Consider the following 17,909-nt stretch of genomic DNA (forward strand, 5'->3'; position numbering starts at 1 on the left):
CTAATATGCTATAAGCTAAACAAGGTTAGCATGGGCTGCATTCCTTTTGAGAAAACTAGTGAAATTTCACAGGTACGAAGATAATGCAACGATTAGAGAATTAATCTCAGAAGACTCAAGTTCAAATCATTGCATAACAACAGAGCTTTCTGAGTAATCTCATTGCATCAGCCTAATCTATCTGACAAGATTGTTGCAGATATAAAATGTACACTATCCTGAATGCCTTGGAGAAAAAATAGATAAAAATTAAATATGATAACCATAGTAGGTGGGGTTCCCAGAAAGCACTAAAGCACGTTGTTAGTCAAAATGTGCTGTGAAGGCTATTTTCCTTTGGGAGACCTACAGTGAGCAAAGTTTGTAAGGCCTGGAAATCATTTTGAATTTGGAGGTTCCTGGGGAAAATATCAGAAGAATTTAAACAGGAAATGATAAGATTTTTCCATCATCATCATCATCATCATCATCATCATCATCATCATCACCACCGTCCAGGTATCTACACACTTCTCTAGCAAGAGAATAATTTTGCTTTGGACAATAGCTGAATACCAAACTGAAGAGAGCCAATTTAAGACTATATTGGCCTTCTCCAAAGTGAAATGAGACTTTGTTAAAGTGGTCAAAAGCAAAATGGGACCATTCTGAAATTTCAGACTTAGTTTGGAACACCACAAGGTACTGAGGCAATGTTACTCATGAGCATAGAAGGAGAAGAGAGGCTAGGCGACACACCTAGAATCATGATGAGAGAGAAATACACTAAAGAAGAATCTTTGATGTGGAGATTTCCCCAGTCATCAGATTTGGGGCTGCAAGTCAAGAGAGACAGCATGGAACATTGGCATTGTTGGAGGGTTTTCCCAGTCCAGCAATTTTCAGGAGTCCAGATTCCATTCCCACCTTTTGTCAGCTGTCTCAACGGGGAACATCTGTTACAATGTCAGTTTACTGTTAAATAGGGTCAAATCAAAAGCTTTGGAACACATAAACAAATCCTCACCTCTAATGTGAAGGAAGCTAGGTCTTGCCTAAAGCACACTGAACGAAGGAGCTTCCTATCTCAGACTCATTTCAATGTCAATAAAAATCCATCAGGGATACCTTTATTGGCCAACCGAAATGCACAATACACTTGTTGCATTTCAATGTAACTTTGCTAGACAAAATGTGTTGTAAAACTCTTACAGTAGCAGGTAGTTGTTCCATCAGAGTGCAACAATACAGTGAACCTGAACTCATTGGAACTGTGCATAGTGAATCCCTGTATGATTAATGTACATAGGAAGCCCTATAACACCAGTGTTTTAGTCAAAAAGGTAACTATAATATTTTAAAATACTGTAAAATATTTATGGTATTTTAAAATATGCTTTACTTTTAGAAAAACATAAAGAATAACAAAGTGTAATATTTCTTGTGATACTTACGGACTTCAGATGCAAACACTGAAATATTGTGCCAGGCCAATTCTTCCCGATCCAGGTTTTTTGTGGTGGTAATTGAACCATCTTCTGGACTGATACTGAAGTATCTGTCAAGGTCAGTGTGACGATCAATTGAATATCTAAAAGGGAATGCAAATGAAGTAATTAGAAGAAAATTATTCAGTGGCCCCAGTTCACTTAATGTCTTCCAAATGGTATAACATATATTACTTTTAAAATAGCTTAGTAGCAGCATGTCAAGAGGAGGAAAATATTAATCAGAGTGAATAAATCATTTCTAGATGGCAATATAGTTCCAAGTCTTCCTAATGTCTACATATGGATATATGAGGGGGGAATTCATAGCTGGGAGGAACTATGTATGACTATGGCTGCAATACTGTTATTAATATATGAACATGTACGTTTCCCTTATGAAAAGCTATGGCAGATAGTATTTCCCTCCTCCCTCCGCAAGATCGAACTCACAACCTTGTGGCATTTAACCACTGCATCACCTGGCATCTCCAGAAAGTGCGGTCAATATTCAGTTAAGCCATCATCCCCACTCTTAAGCCATGATTCTCACTTCATAGGCATACCTTATTGGGCTGTTTTTTGCATCGGGGTCTTTGGCATGTACCCTCCCAACTGAAGCACCAGGACCTGCATTCTCCTCCACTTCAAGAATATAAGATGGGGCAAAAAATATTGGTGGCTCATCAGCATCCTCCACAGTAATTTTCACTGTAACAGTGTCCTTGAATGGTCCATTGCTGATGAATTTGGGGTCAATGTGTATATTAGCTGCCTCTACCTTCAGACTATAGGACCTTTTAGTTTCATAATCGAGATGCTGAAAGAAACAAGAACACAGTTTATTAGAATTATTACATATGCTTTTCTTGAAGATACTTACATTTAGGTTATGTTTTTTGTGACTATCTTCCATGCATAAAGTATTGTTTTCATGATTATGGATAGTCACATATTAAGCATTCAAGCTGAAATGATTTCTTCAGTTCATAATATATAAAATTTCATAATTTGAAAATTTATCCTTAGATCATAGGTGTTAGAAACTTTTAACACTCCAGATTTATTGGTCCAAAATGCCCACCAGCCCCACTCAACATGGGTAATAGTAAGGGATAGTGATATTTGTAACCCAAATAGCATATCTTGCTTAAAGCAACAGATAAATAAGAATGCTTGACGTATATCCTCTGTGTATCTCCAGAACAAAATATAACAGTCCTTTACTAACATTAAGAGTACAACCAATGCTTTAGCAAGGCACCTACTTTACTGGTATCACAAGACCAACAAAATGACTGTCAACATTTAACTATATGAAGTGCCTTCGTATAGGCCATTCACAATAGTCATAAGTGGCATGAGAACTTTTGGGTTTGCATGCCACACTTAGGGGCTCGACAGACCGCCCTGAAAGGGCGGGCTGGAGCTGCCTAGTTTTCCTCCTGAGGGATGTCACAGCAGCCAAACCGCATGGCCTCCATCCGCAACAAGTGCCATGAGTAAGCCATTGGCACACCGTCACGCGTCAATGATGCAAGCGTGGCACCATGACTTGTGGACACTACCGCTCGTGCATCATTGTGGTGGTTCCCATGTGGAGAGGAGACCGCCATAATGGTGCCACCGCCCCACACTAGGACCATGCGATTGCTCCGCAATCTGGACCCCTAAAATTGGCCCCAGACTGCCGCTTTCTGGCAGTCTGTACCAGGCCTTAGTATCCACCCCCAAAATGCATTTTGCTCCTCTACATTCCATTGGGCAAACTCTGAGGGATTCTGCTTCTATTGAGACAATACCCATAGGAAGGATCCCATACTGAGTTGTATCCAAATTTGCACATACAGAGCCAGATAGGAATGCTGTTGTCATTTCCCATAGCTGTTGTACTAATGGGAAGAAATGATGTTTCCTGCTTTGCCTCTCAGTTTAGCCCTTGACTAGCTGGTTAGTCATGACTTCAGTAAGCTCAGCCAGGGAGTAGATCCTCCAGGGAAATGTGAAGGAGGGGTTCTCTTTCCAGGCACATTGCTACACTGAAACATTACTTGTAAAAGTGCCTTAGGAGGTCCTCAGACATCTGCAATCCAGGTAAAATATATACAGAGAACAATCAGTTTGCACTGTTGCTTAAAACTTTGGTACTAATGAAGGGTATCTTACTGCTTTTATCTGGTACTTTGCATTAAATGTTTGGTATAATTTCAACAGTGACACCAGCTGTATAATGAAAGACAACTTCTTTTTTACTTGCAAAGCAGAAACCCAATAAGTAGCTTAGTGAGGATGAATTGCTTGACAAGAGCATAATATAATTCTGCCTAGGTTTGCTTTCTCTCCCTGTTTTCCCCATTTCTTTTTCTCAGCACAGAATGCATTTGGAAGTAATATTGACAGCCAAAATTAAGTTTTCATCAGAAATGCAGGCACAAAAAGAAATCCCTTGTAATTTTCACATTATCAAAAAAATTCACACAGTATGTACTGCCAACCTGAAAATGAAAGCTTGATTATAACCAAAGCAATCCCATCATTTATTTCCAAGTTAATATGCAATATACTTTGAAGAGTGAACAGTGTTGATTTCTCAAGTGGAAGATCAGTAAAAGAATAATGTACTTTCTTCACTTTAAGAAGATGTTAAGAAGCTTCTATGCATCAACGATTTCTTTTCATAATCTCTTTTCTTCCATTCTGGCTCTAGGCATTACCAGATAACAGTAAAATGGGATGGTGGAAGTTAATCATAGCTTCATAAACAAATTATCCAAAACTGCATTTGCTGTGATTTTCTTACAATGAGTGATAATCTATGGCTATTATATTTTCTGTGAGGCATGGAAAGAAAATGAAGTATATTATCCATTAACTGGTATGAAAGGATCGCATTACTTACCTTCTTAAGCTTCACAACCCCTTCCTGAGTCTCATAATCTGTTGTAATTTCAAACATCTCTATGCCGTCTCCATCAATAATATTGTAAGCTACTAAGCCATTTTCTCCAATATCTGGATCTTTGGCCTTTACTCTTCCAGCTTCCTCTCCTGGGACGGATGCTTCTGATATTGACATCTGGTAAACACCTAAGCAAAAAGCACAGAACTGTAAATATGCTGTTATTAGTTTCTTTTTCGTAACTACATGCCCGTCCCTACCCAAAGTAGTACAAGAGTTAAAATGCTGACACTTCATTGAACATAGCGTTACTGACCAAACCTGACCCAAGAGATTTGTTTGCAAGAGGCTAAGGCTAAGAAAGATCTTATATTTTGTAAAGTCGAAGGCTTTCATGGCCGGCATCTATAGTTTTTTATGGGTTTTTCAGGCTATGTGGCCATGTTCTAGAAAAGTTTACTCCTGATGCTGGCGAAACGTCACGAATAAACTTTTCTAGAACATGGCCACATAGCCCGAAAAACCCACAAGAAACTGTCTTATCTTTTGTACAGAAACACATCAGACTTATGGATGCTGAATGTTCAACCAGAGGGAAGATGAAGCAGTTCCTACACCTGAGAACAGTGGCACAGTTTAGTAGGCACACAGTAGTCCCTGAAGCACAAAGAAAACTGTCTTGGGTGGTTCAATATGTTTTGCAAGTTGGCCTCCTTCTTGTTTCAATCCTAACTGCAGTTCAGAGGAGCAATTTAATCATACCCTCCAACATTTCACAGATGAAAACTGGAATCAGTATGTCCAAATAATACAATGTGCTGAAGATGGCAAAGGTTACAAATAAGGAAGACACACAAGGTAGGAGAGGGTGCAACAGTTTGCCTTTGCCTTAGCCTGTTGAGAAGGACAAGACTCCACACCTTCCTCTCTTCTTCCTCTTGATGGGTTAATTGAATGCAGCCTATTTTTGCACTTTTGAATTCATAATGTTGGTTCTATATTACTACATTGGCTTCCAAATAGACTTTAGTTCCCTTGCTTTTGTGCTCCATTTAAAAAATACTAAGTGATCATGGCTATTGCTGTGGCTGCTGCTCCTCTCTCTTCTGACTTGGACTAAAAAAAATTAGGAGCACAGTGGGCATAAATGCTGAAATTTCTTTACTCTTTCTATCATAAGGTATTTTATTTTAGATAATCAGATACGAACTGATCAGATATGAACTGATCTCATCTGGCTTGGTTGTATATTGGTTTTCACACTTGGCAAATTCTCAAATGTATCCAAGTATATCCATATACTTACATTATTTTAAAAGAGAAAATGCATTTAGAAATGTATATTTTGAAAGAAATATACAACTATAAGTTAAGTGCAAATTTTCAGATTATAAAAAAATCATAAATTGACATGGAAATAGGATGGAAACAACATTTGAGGGAGTAACCCAGGCCATAAATTGTTCAGTTTGTCCATTTGTTCTGCACAAAAGCCTACAAACTCCATGACTGCTACAACACAAATATTTAGCAGAGCTTAGAAAAGTTACTTTTAGGACTAAGGCTCCCTGGGATGTATGGTCAGTGCTTGTGCTGCTTGTGGCATACTGGGAATCATAGTCCAAAAAGTAACCTTTTCAAATAGTGTCATTTTTTTTCTATGTACACCTAGAATAAACATAAACCCTCAACATCTACGGAAATCAAAATTTACATAAAACAGATAAATCCATTGAAAAGCTATTTACAAACTGTTTTCTGTAATAGTTATGTCTGCTGAGACAGAAAAGAAATCTAAACAGAGATTGCATTTAAGAACAAAGTCCTTGTCAGTTCCATAGTGTGCACAAATTCATAAAAATGGGATCTGGAAAATTTATTTGGTTTCCTTTCATACAATGCATAAATTTCCATGCGGAAGTGCATATTTATTGTTCCCATCCAGCATAGTCTTAACTGTCTCCGTTAATAGGTTTTCCAGCACTTCCCACAAAAGCAGTCTAGACTGCATCCAACTGATCTCAGCAGGGGAATGTTTTTAAAAAATCATCATCTAGTGTTTTTAAAATGAGACACAAAAGCCTAAAACTTCCCCCTGTGTTTTAATCTTGCCTTTTTAACATGGTTCACTGGGTGTCACTAGAAAATGGCTTAACCCTTTCTTGGCTTAACCCTTTTTAATATGGCTATTTTTAAAAATATATATATATTAGTGTTGTGGCAGTTTGTGTGATCCATTATGTGCTGTGATAATGAATTCAGTTTGATATAGATATGTCTGCCTCAGAGCATGGGAGCGTAAGCCTCCAACCTGTTGCTGGATAACAATTTCCATCACCCCTGATCACTGACTTTGCATCTGGGACACATGTATATTGGAGTTCAACATTTAGAGGCTCTGGCTTCCTCACTTCAGTTGACATGTTTAAGTCATGAAACACAGGGCCCCAAATAATATGGATAAGTTCAGTCTGAAATGTAATACCATTTACAAGTTACGTATTTAAGGTATGACACCTCTAACACAGAGAAGACTGATAGTTCATCCATGCCCCTATATTCCAAAAGGTTTCTAGTTCATTAAGGTGACAATCCTTATACAGTATATGTGACTAGACTCTATTACAATAATGGGACTTACATTTGAACAGACATCTACAGGGTAGCACTGCAGCCCTTTTAGAAATTATTTGTAGGATCATAGAGTTGGAACAGGCCACAAGGGCTATCCAGTCCAACCTCCTGCCATGCAAAACTCTATGTAATGTAGGTGTGCATGTGTGTGTGTGTAATTTTGTATTGATTTGCTTTCATATTTTGTATTGAGTCAGTTCTTATCCCATCCTTTAACAGCAACCACAATTTCAGTGAATGGTCACAACATGTCATTCTATCCTACTTAACTCAGTTATGGCCTCTTGTCTTCACTCCAAGTCAAATAAGCCAAAATACATACCAGGCATTTCCTTGTGTGTTATTACACTACAGTTAATCACTCATAAATTTGATGAGTCAAAGTATACTATGTGCCACCAAAAGAGTAACAGTGGATATTTTGATAAGCCTCCCATAGACATCTAGGTGGTTGCTGTGGGAAACAGGATGTGGGACTGGATGAACCTTAGGTCTGTTCCAGCAGGGTTCCTCTTACATACACTTAACTTACTCTGTGGGAACTTTGGCGGGTTGTCGTTGACATCAGTAAGTGTGATCGTGACTTTAGTTGTCCCTGAGAGTCCTCCCATGTGTCCTCCCATGTCTTTTGCTTGTATGACAACATGATATTCTTCCTTTGCTTCTCTGTCCATGTTGGGAAGGGCAGTTCTGATAATACCTTCACATACAAGATGAAAAAATTCAGAAGTTATTTTTTAAAAAAAGCATTCATTCAACATGAAGAATCCAGTACACATCTCCAATGTTTCACAGATGAAAACCAAAACGTATCTGTTCAAGCAACATCAGAGTGTGGACAACAGGGCAAAATTATTAATGAGGAAGAACTCATGCAATAGAAGAGGCTACACAAGGGTTTGCTTTTGCCTGAACCTACTGATTTAATTGATTACAAACTACTTTTGCAGTTCGAATTCACTTTGTAGGAACTGACGTCAGCTGAGGACAAATTGGATAAGTGGGAGGATAAGAGAGAAACTGGGATATATTTAAAGCATCTGAAAAAGTAGGATGCCAGAGGATGAATCAGTGCTGCTGCCATCATGGAGAGCATGAATTTGGCATCAAAGACATTCATTTACATACTCTCCATGGTTCCTCATGCTCAGCGATAAGGAAAGTGCAGCTTACAGTGATGGGTTTTTAGAGTACCAAAATCTCTTCTCTCAAATTGGTCCAGTTGTAGGAGCTTATCACATGCACATTTAACCCAACTACACCAAGGATGCAAGATGCAGGTGGGAATTATCGCATGTAATTCGCTAATGATTCCACCGGCCGAGTACAACCAGGCGTGCTTTGGCAACTGCTTTTCCAAGTCAGAAAGCTCCCAACTTTGAAAAGTGGCCTCTTACAGAGGGGAGAAGATTTTTATCCATGAAATTCACATGTAAGAAGATTTAAACCCCAAGCATGTATGGGTACCATAATATTACTCACATTATCCTAAGGTATGGACAGGGAACCTCTGTGGCCGTTAGATGTGGAATACCATCAGACCCATTCCAGCATAGCCAGAGTTTATGGGAGTTGTAGCCCAACATCTGAAGGGTCACAAGTCTCCTTATCCTGTCTTTGGGACTGGAAAGTCTTTGATGTGTGCAATTCGAGGAATTGTTTCAAAGTACCTGTTTGTGCTTCCACAGAGAAGTACGGTTGACCTTCAAGGATGCTGTAAACTAATTTGGCACTGTTCCCATAAGTAGGATCATCAGCATCTGAGGCTGTTACCTGAATAACAGAAGTACCTAAAATATGGAGTGAAATACACATGTAAAAAAATAAACCAACCTTTTATTTATACAAAGTAGGGAAGGGTATTATTTTCTAATTCAATACTGGAAAATTCAAGTCCCATTACTCAATGAGAGCCTGTATAATTATGGCCTCAAACAGATGACCCAAAAGGGCTGCTGTTGGGCTGATCTGGGGGCAGGGCAGCATGAACATGATGCACATCCCTGGATCACTCTAAGGCTGCACCAGGGACACCAAAAGTGGCCATGAAAGGAGCAGTTTCTTACCGCTCCTTTCTTATTGCTCCTTTTCACAGCCTGTTTGGGACTGTGGCAGTGGGTCCCCTTGGGGCAGTATTGGCTGCTCCTTTAGCCCCTTCTGCTTCAGCCCATGTTACCAGTGTGTCATAATTGTAGGGAACTGGCTGACCAAATAATTCCTTTAATCAATTATATCCCACAAAATATATTTTCTTTCCCCTTGGCTTTGCTAACTATTAATTTATTAATATTTGGAAACTCATTATACTTCTTCTGCCAACAACCTCATTTCTCAGTATTTGGAAATTATATGCACAATAATTTTCAATATCATTGGTAAAGTACTCTGACTGAATTTCTACAAAGAAAAATGTTCAGGATCAACTTCTCAATTGATGAATTCCCACATAACTGGGCAGCTCTGCTTATGCAGCTCCTTGTACCACTAACCTCACCACTAATCTGTAAATCCCTGTGAGGCACTACTGCTTACAGGTGGTGAAGAAAAGAAATGAAGAGTTTATTCAGATCACAAGGACTCAGCTAAGTGGGAGGAAGAAATGCAGGGGCATCCATTTTCCTTCCCCTGGGAGCCCAGAGCAACTGTACTTCATGATCCGAGTTCCCTAACCCTTCCCACTAATAAGAAACAGCTGGAGTGAACTGTCCTATAGTTTTACAGCTTCTAAGGGAGAGGTTTGGGGAGGGAGCACAAGGGCAACTGACTAGTCTCCTGCTCATCATCCAAAAGGACCATAAATGTATGTAAGCTGTCCTTATGCATGTGCTTATCATTAAAGGGATGCTGGCCATACTGTCCTATTCTACTGCGTCCAAGAGGTATTACAATGAGGGATACAGTTGTGATGTGTGTGAGAGGAGATGTCTTCACAGATATGGGGTGAAACCAAATCTCTACAGTATTTCTACACCCCACTGATTTTCCAAGAACAAGTCTAGAGCTGCTCACAATTATTCCAAATAATGGTTATGCTTGAATAAATCTAATTCATTTTGGTTGGAGAAAGGTAAGTAATGTACTTGTACTGAGTTTTAAAAAATCTCTAAAAAGGATGTGACCTGCACTATGAGACATGCCAATATATTTACTTAAACATTACATTAAAACAAATAAACAAACAATAAGCCAAGTTGTTTGAGCAGTGGAACCACATGAAAGACAAAAATCAAGGTAAAACTAGTAGCAGGATATAATCAAACTGAAAATAAACTGAGAACCATTGCATTGAACCTTTAATAAAATACCTGGTGAAAAGAAAAAGTATTCACTCAGAGTCAAAAAGAACATAATAAAGTATTAGGGGAGCATCTCCAAAGAGATTTTCTCATGATGGGGAGCAACCACTGACAAGATCCTATCTCTTGTGGCCACCTGACTCACCTCATTTTTCAGGAGTACCTGGATATGGGTTTCAGATGATGACCTCTGGATCTAGGAGATAAATATGGGAGGAGATACCTTCAGCTCCGCAAACTGGACTTATCTATCTTTTTAATGCACTTTTATTTGGGCAGGATGTCTTTTCACTTGAAAGCCCTTGCGTGAAGTGCTACAGACAAGACACCACTTGACCTCCTGATCTGTTATTTGTTATTAGTAGCCTAAATATCCATATCACACTACGCTGTTATAGAGCTATTATTCCTCTTTAACTGCTGTGGTGGCCTCCTATGGAATTCTGGGGTTTGTAGTTTAGTGAGTCTAAGAGCTTTCTGGCTGGGAATTCTTAATTGTTGTTGCTAATTGCTCTTGAGTTGGCCTCAACTCATGGCCACCCTGTGGATGAGACAACCTCAAGACCTTGTCCTCCACTTCTCTGCTTAGGTCCTGCAGATTCAGGCCAACGACCTTCCTGGTTGAGTCTAACCACATAACATGCAGTCTTCTTTTCTTTCTACCTCCATCTATCTTTCCTAGCATTATTTTCTTTTCTAATGAATCATGCCTTCTCATGATGTGGCCAAAGTACGATAGCCTCAGTTTCGTCATCTTAGCTTCAAAAAGTGTACAGGATCAATCTATTCTAGAACCAATTTGTTTGTCTTTTTGGCCATCCATGTCCCTCCTTAAACCCAGGATTTCACTGGAAGCAGCCACAGTAGTTAAAATGGAATACTAGTGCTTTAATAGTGTAGTGTGATACTGTCCTAAACTGTAATGGATCATCAGTTTAATCATAACTCTTCAGGTGCTTCAACCTGTAATCATGAAGCTCATAATACATTCTTATATTACATACCTACGTTGGACCTCTCTGGTACATTGGCATGGTAATTTTCATGTAGGAATTCAGGAGGGTTGTCATTGATATCTTGAACTTTGACAATGAATTCTGAAGGAGGCTCCAGCGGTCGGTTGGTATTCCTGTCCACAGCTTGTGCTGTTAACGTATATTGAGCTCTTTCTTCCCGGTCCAGTGTCTTTGTTGCATGGATGTTCCCTGATTTATCATCAATAACAAAAATGATTCCTGCTCCTTCACCTGAGAGAATGTATTTGATGTTTCCATCGCCAGAATCAATATCCGAATGAAGCTGCAAAAGGTAAGATATGCATAAACTTGTGTTTGAAAGTCCTATGAATACTGGCTGCAATATTAAGTACATAGATGGATGCAAACAATCCATATGTCTAAAAAATGCTCACACAGACATTATAAATTATACAATATACATTTGATTATATAAAATATACAACTGGATGATAGGTATAAACATAAACATTTTTGTCAACATCACAATTTGAATTTTCTGAGGCTTTCGCATCACCTGCGCCCATATCTAATACAAACAAATACATAAATAATATGCAAGCTAGCCCATATTTTAAAACCTTCAGGGGCAGGCTTTCTTTCAGTCCTACCACCATTTGTAGATTTATTGTCTCCTTCTTTCCTCTCTTTCAGCCAACCCTTTCTATTTAGGTAAAGACCTTTCCATTTAGCCATAACTTTGTGTGGCAGAAAGGTGCTTTGAATATTGTGTTTTAAACTGTTTTAACTATATCCTTTTAAACACAATTGTTTGTTTTTCAACTTTTGTTAAAAAAAATAAGATTTTATCAGGGGATTCATTTTCAATTTTTGTAATCTTTTTTGTGCTGGGAGGAAGGTGGAGTAGAAATAAAACAAAACAAAAGGCACAGGAATTTCTGTGGCCGCATCTGAAATGGATAAAACTAGAAAGTAATTTCCAGCAACCCAAAGAGGGAATGCACAAAGCACACTAAGGATTAATTCAAAATGCATTTAGATTTTTATTTTTTTTTCCCTTATCAAGCAGAAGGTAAAACTGATTAGTAGTTGTTGAGATTTAGAGGAAAAAGCAAAATATCTTTTATGAAAGGGTTCATATTCATCCGATTAGTATTATACAATTAACTCTGCCACCCCCCAAAAGGAGACCTATGAATGGTGGAGCTGCAACAAAGACCCACATATTGGCTTCTATCTAATTTCCAATTTCTTTGCTACTTAATGCTCATTGTGATATTTTAATGGCTGGCTCTGAAGCAATTAAATGTATGACATGAAACCAGAGCTGTACTTCCTTAAATTCCACAATGCTGAAGGTAGTGACTCCAAGGGTTGAAATCAATATGGTGATATAGATTTGGGATCGTCTTTACTTTCTTAAGCTCGTAAAATGGTGGGAAATGATTCCTAATAGGTCTTCCCTAATTTCCCTGAGGTAAACAGGGTAGTGCTTTAAAACATTTCAGGATACTTTATAGTATTCCTAGGAAAATGCATTGCATTCCGGGTAAAGCAAACTTAAGGTTTTTGATAACGTGAGGGACTTCAGGTGCTGCTTCTATTATTCCAATGTAGGGATGGGTGAAAATGTCTATAATATTCTAAATGACTGGAATAGCTATACTTATCTGATATTTGCCAATGCACACAGGTGAGAATCTTTCTCAGTTTCTGGTTAAGAACTGATTGAAATTTGAAAAGCTTTAAAAAAAATCAAATATAGGAGAAACCGACAGGTCCATCCATATTCTATTAGCATTGAAATGTTTGATTTTTTTTAAAAAAGATTGTTTCATAGATCCATCAACTCTTAGAGCTAGATGAGATCACAAATGTCCAGGAATACATAACTAAAGCACCATCACAAGATATCCATCCAACCTTTATTTAAAGATCTCCAAAGATGGAGAAGTCCATCAACCTCTGAGGCAGTCTATTCCATTGTTGAACAGCTCTTACAATAAAAAAGAAGGGAAATATTTCTAAGGTCCTCCATGGGATTATACATAAATAAATAGTTTAAATGATTTTGAAATATTTTTTGTGACTAGTTTTTTTTCCCCATATCTTTCTAACCCATTTTATTTATTCACTTTATTCTACCACACCTTTTTATTTCAAGAGACTTTTACAAGTTATCCAATACTGGCACTGAAATGTGAATACAAAATATTTAAAAAACCATAATTACACTGGAATTGAAGTCTAAAGTATTTTGATGGCACAGGCAGAATAAGATCAATAACACTGCTCATTTAAATACTTGGTTGCAGGTTGGAATAATTCAGTAGCATGCAGAAGATTGAGAATTTCTCCCAAAATAGGATCCAAGGCCGCTCACAGGATGCAGCCGCCATAGTTTTGAACTACAGAAACAAATACTCTGGCCTGCTACATGGCAGCTCTTATGGTCATCGTACAAATAAAAAGGGTTAATATGGGATAATATGGGTTGTCGCAATCTGGGGAGGTCTAATCCATGGATTGATAGCCCATCAATGCAGCAGGTCGACTGTATTATATCTAACCCAATTTGAACTCTCTGGAAGAGTAGAAGTGCCACAAACAAACATTAAAAGGAACGTCTTACTGTTCCTAAAGTGCTGAACATATCATTGAAACACGGACACTAGCTTACCCTGCCCACTAGCACAGGATCTGGCCCCGTATATTCCTCTATTACAAAGAACTGGTTCCACACCCATCCTCTTTTTGAACGATGAAGAACTTGCCCTTCTTTTCCTTTTTCATGGTGTCCATGGAGCGATGGCCTTGTGTGGTTCAGTTTTTCCGTCACCATGGCCAGGCTATAGCACAGCGTTCCAAGACAGATAAGAGCGGCATGCAAACAGATGTCCTCCTTCATTTTTGGTTAATGTATAGGCACCGGAGTATCTCTGAATAGATCCTTTCCGCACACGAATTCACCCCAACAGTAAAAAGGAATAATATAATGCTCTGGAAATTTTAGATATTGTTTGCTGAATCCAAGATGTTAATTCTCCTCAGGGACATCACTTTAATCCTGTATAGACTCCAAATTATTTCCTAGAGAGAGAAGAGAAAAATTATTTTTTTCCTCCCTGTGTCATAGAATCATAGATTGTAGAATCACAGATTTGGAAGCAGCCCCACATGCGTTCAAGTCCAAGCCGCACCCAACATAGGATTTCCAGCAACAGCATCTTCAGTAGTTAGGTATCCAGCCTCTTTTGTTGAAGATGCCAAGAGAAGGAGACCTGATTACCTCTCTAGACATTGGTTAACTTGCTAAACTACTCTTATTGTTAAGTTATTCCTTCTAATAGTCAATCAAAATCAATTCTCCAGTAATTTAAAATCACTTGACATGGACCTATGCTCCAGGGTAGGAATTACCAAACCTGCTCTCTCCTCTTTGTGACAGCCCATGAAGAGTCCAACCATGTCACCTCTCATTCTTCACCAGGCTGAACGTGCCCTGCTCCTTCAATCTTTTCTCATATGTTTTGTTCTCCATATCTCATATCATCCTTGCTGTCTGTCTCTGAACTTGGTCCAACCTGTCTATATCCTTCTTAAAATGAAGCGCTCAGAAATGAATGCTGCACTCCAGATGAGGCCTGACTGGCACAGAACATTGGGGGACTACATAGAAATAATGGAGCATGTGTTACTGCAATGTTTGGATTACAGAGACATCTGCACTAGCCTCATTTCACCCATATCCAGGATGCACAGGACAATTTTATACTTTCCTGTTGCTTTCAGGCACTAATCCCGATGTAACATACAATGTTGTTAGGTTCTGTGCAGCAGCACTTAAATTTCAGCAGATGATAACTGATGCTACAGACCATACCTAATGAATATTCCTCTGTAAACAGATGGCCAGGATGCTCTACATACTATTTTTTAAATATTTTTAATGTTTTAATAATAATATATTATTATATTGTGATAGTAATATAAGAATAATATTTTAATCTTGTATGTCTAATTTATGCTCTAAACCTGTTCTTAATTGAATGCACCTTTGTGCTGGTCTGATAATAATAATAATAATAATAATAATAATAATAATAATAATAGGATTTATTTATATTTATATGCCACCCAATCACTGGGAATGTAATTATGCCTGTAATAAAGATTTATTCTGTTCTGTTCTGTTCTATTATACCATTTAACTCAGATGGTCTTAAAGAATTGGAAGTCAAGGATGCCAAACCTTTGCCAAATACGATACCACAAGATTCTTATTCCTCACAAAACTACAAACCCCGGATTCCATAACATAGAAGCATGACAGTTAAAATAGTGTCTAACTGAATTATTTCCACAGTGCAGATGCAGCCTAAGAAAATCTCTAGTTGAAGACCAGAATTCAATGAGAAATTTCCTGTTATTAAAGGTATATCCAACAGGGCATCGTTCGATCAGAAGTCCATAGCTATGTTTGACTTCTGGAACAGAAGTCTAATAATCCAGGCACTGGATTGTTTAGTTAACTGAGGAATGTCATAGTAGGTGCTCCTACTGTTTATAAAGAAAAATCAAATCAAAGAATCTGTGGTCACACCTTAAACATCATAGGACGCTGACTCCCCTAGACAAGTATGTAAAAACAAATATACACAGTTCTTCTCATGTTTCTTTTGAAGATGATCCAACAAAAGTAAAAATATTCTCAACACAGTGATGCCTCATTATGTCCACATAGCCAGAACATAAAACAGAACATAAAACAGAGTTCTTGATTCCCAATTATCGCCCAAACATAAAGCGACAGGAAGTTTCCAGGTAACATTAGTTGCGCTATGTGCAGCTCAACAGTTTAGTGGGCCACAAGAGCAGGTCTGCTGTCAGAAATTATAGAATGTTATATTTGAAATGGAATAGATCAACACTCATTCCACAAATGAAAACTGGGATACATTTGGGAAAGCAGTATCATAGTGTGGTCAAGATGGCAAATATAATTAAAGAGGAACAATGTACAAACTAGGAGAGGTTGGACCAGTTGTTTTTGGCCTGAGTCAAATGGGAAAGGCATTATTCTACCCTCATATCTTGTCTTTTTTCCTCTTGCTGGGTTGAATGCTGACTACTTTTGCTCTCTGAACTCAGTTTGCAGCTATCAAAGCAAGTTGGGGATAAAGGAAGAAAGTGGGATGAAGATAAAGAAACTGGGACAGTTTAAAAGCAGCTGTGAAAGTAGGACAGCAAAGGATTATTTGGGGCTGTCCATGTGAAATTGGGGCAATTGGTAGGTATGCCTTTCCCACCTTTCTTCTAATTCCATTGCTGAGTCTTAATGGCCATCTGAAGCTATGTTCAAAGGAATGTTTGGGGGCTGTTCTCATCTCCTATCTCTTATCATCTGATATGGAGAAAGAAGATAAGAGGAAATGGAAAAAAAATACTCAGAATGTAAAAGCCAATTTTCTTCCAAAGATCATTACTTTTAAATGATGGCATCAACAACAAGAAATAAAACATCCCTTACAATATCCAAAATGTAGCCTAACTTTATTACTCTTATATAACATACCAGAAAAGCCTTTAGAATAATAGAGACATGTAGATATATGGAATTGTTTACTATCATTTGTTCAAGCATGAAGAACTAAATACAAAACATTAACCACACATCTAAGCCATTATCTTTAATTTACTAATTAGGGCGTAATGCAGAAATTTCTTTTCCTGTAATCTCTTTACTTTAAAATGTCTCTAGGGAGGAAATGGACCAATATCTTATTCTTACTAAGCTCAGCTGGTTGACATGAACACAGTACCTAAGGGTTGTTGTTCTTTTAACCACACATGTTCCATTATAGAAACCACATGGTTAGCCCAAAGTTCAGGGTCTTTTCAGCTGAATAACAATGATGTGTGTCCTCTTTTCACCAATTTCCCAGAAACCACTGAGACTTTGCAAGCATTCCTATTAATATCTCTCTCTCTCTCTCTCTCACTCATACACACACACACACACACACACACACACACACACACTTAATATTATCCATAATCCTAATATTAGGGACATAGGAAATTCCATCAGTAGCAGATGAATCTTGCTGGATAGGGCTGGCTGAAGATACCTTCCTGCCTCAACTTGTACTGTTTTAAGGTCCTTTTATCATTTTAAATTGTATTCTATTTTTTAAAATGAGTGATCTGTTTTAATATTGTAATGTTTTAATTCTAGTCTAATGGTCACTTTTGTACATCTTTGATTGTACTGTGCTTTTAAATTGTAAGCACGAAAACATGAAAAATGGATTTGTGCTATTTTCAACCTAATCAACAAGGAGCAATTCATAGATCACCATCCGTCAAAGTAGGCAGCTAACAATTCACATAACAACATTGGGATGGGAGCAACTCTGCCTTTCCTCTTCCTCCCTCCCTTGCTGAATTAACCACTTCTGCACTTTCAGCTCATTTTGTAGTGATTTAAATAAACTGCAGAGGGGAAATGAGAGGAGAGAGAAATTGGGACATTTTAAAAACAGCTGAAAATGTGGGATGACAGACGATAATTGGGACTGCCCTTCCCAAATTGGGGCAATTGGATGGTATGAAGGCAGTAGATTAAAATCACTGG

At 38.1% G+C, this 17,909-nt stretch overlaps 1 protein-coding gene across 1 annotated transcript in view; it reads right to left on the reverse strand.

The window, feature by feature from the left end:
- CDH11 (cadherin 11) overlaps window positions 1–17,909 on the reverse strand; it is a 92,922-nt gene that overhangs the window by 9,152 nt on the left and 65,861 nt on the right. The window contains exons 3-9 of the mRNA XM_042438215.1: window positions 13,953–14,362; window positions 11,300–11,594; window positions 8,670–8,789; window positions 7,532–7,699; window positions 4,366–4,553; window positions 2,033–2,286; window positions 1,434–1,570 (exon numbers count right to left, since the gene is read on the reverse strand). Of these exons, the coding sequence (XP_042294149.1) occupies window positions 1,434–1,570; window positions 2,033–2,286; window positions 4,366–4,553; window positions 7,532–7,699; window positions 8,670–8,789; window positions 11,300–11,594; window positions 13,953–14,180 (1,390 nt within the window). The 5' untranslated portion in view covers window positions 14,181–14,362. The remainder of the gene's footprint in view (window positions 1–1,433; window positions 1,571–2,032; window positions 2,287–4,365; window positions 4,554–7,531; window positions 7,700–8,669; window positions 8,790–11,299; window positions 11,595–13,952; window positions 14,363–17,909) is intronic.

Source organism: Sceloporus undulatus, chromosome 8 (assembly GCF_019175285.1).
Source record: "Sceloporus undulatus isolate JIND9_A2432 ecotype Alabama chromosome 8, SceUnd_v1.1, whole genome shotgun sequence".
Lineage (NCBI taxonomy): Eukaryota > Metazoa > Chordata > Lepidosauria > Squamata > Phrynosomatidae > Sceloporus > Sceloporus undulatus.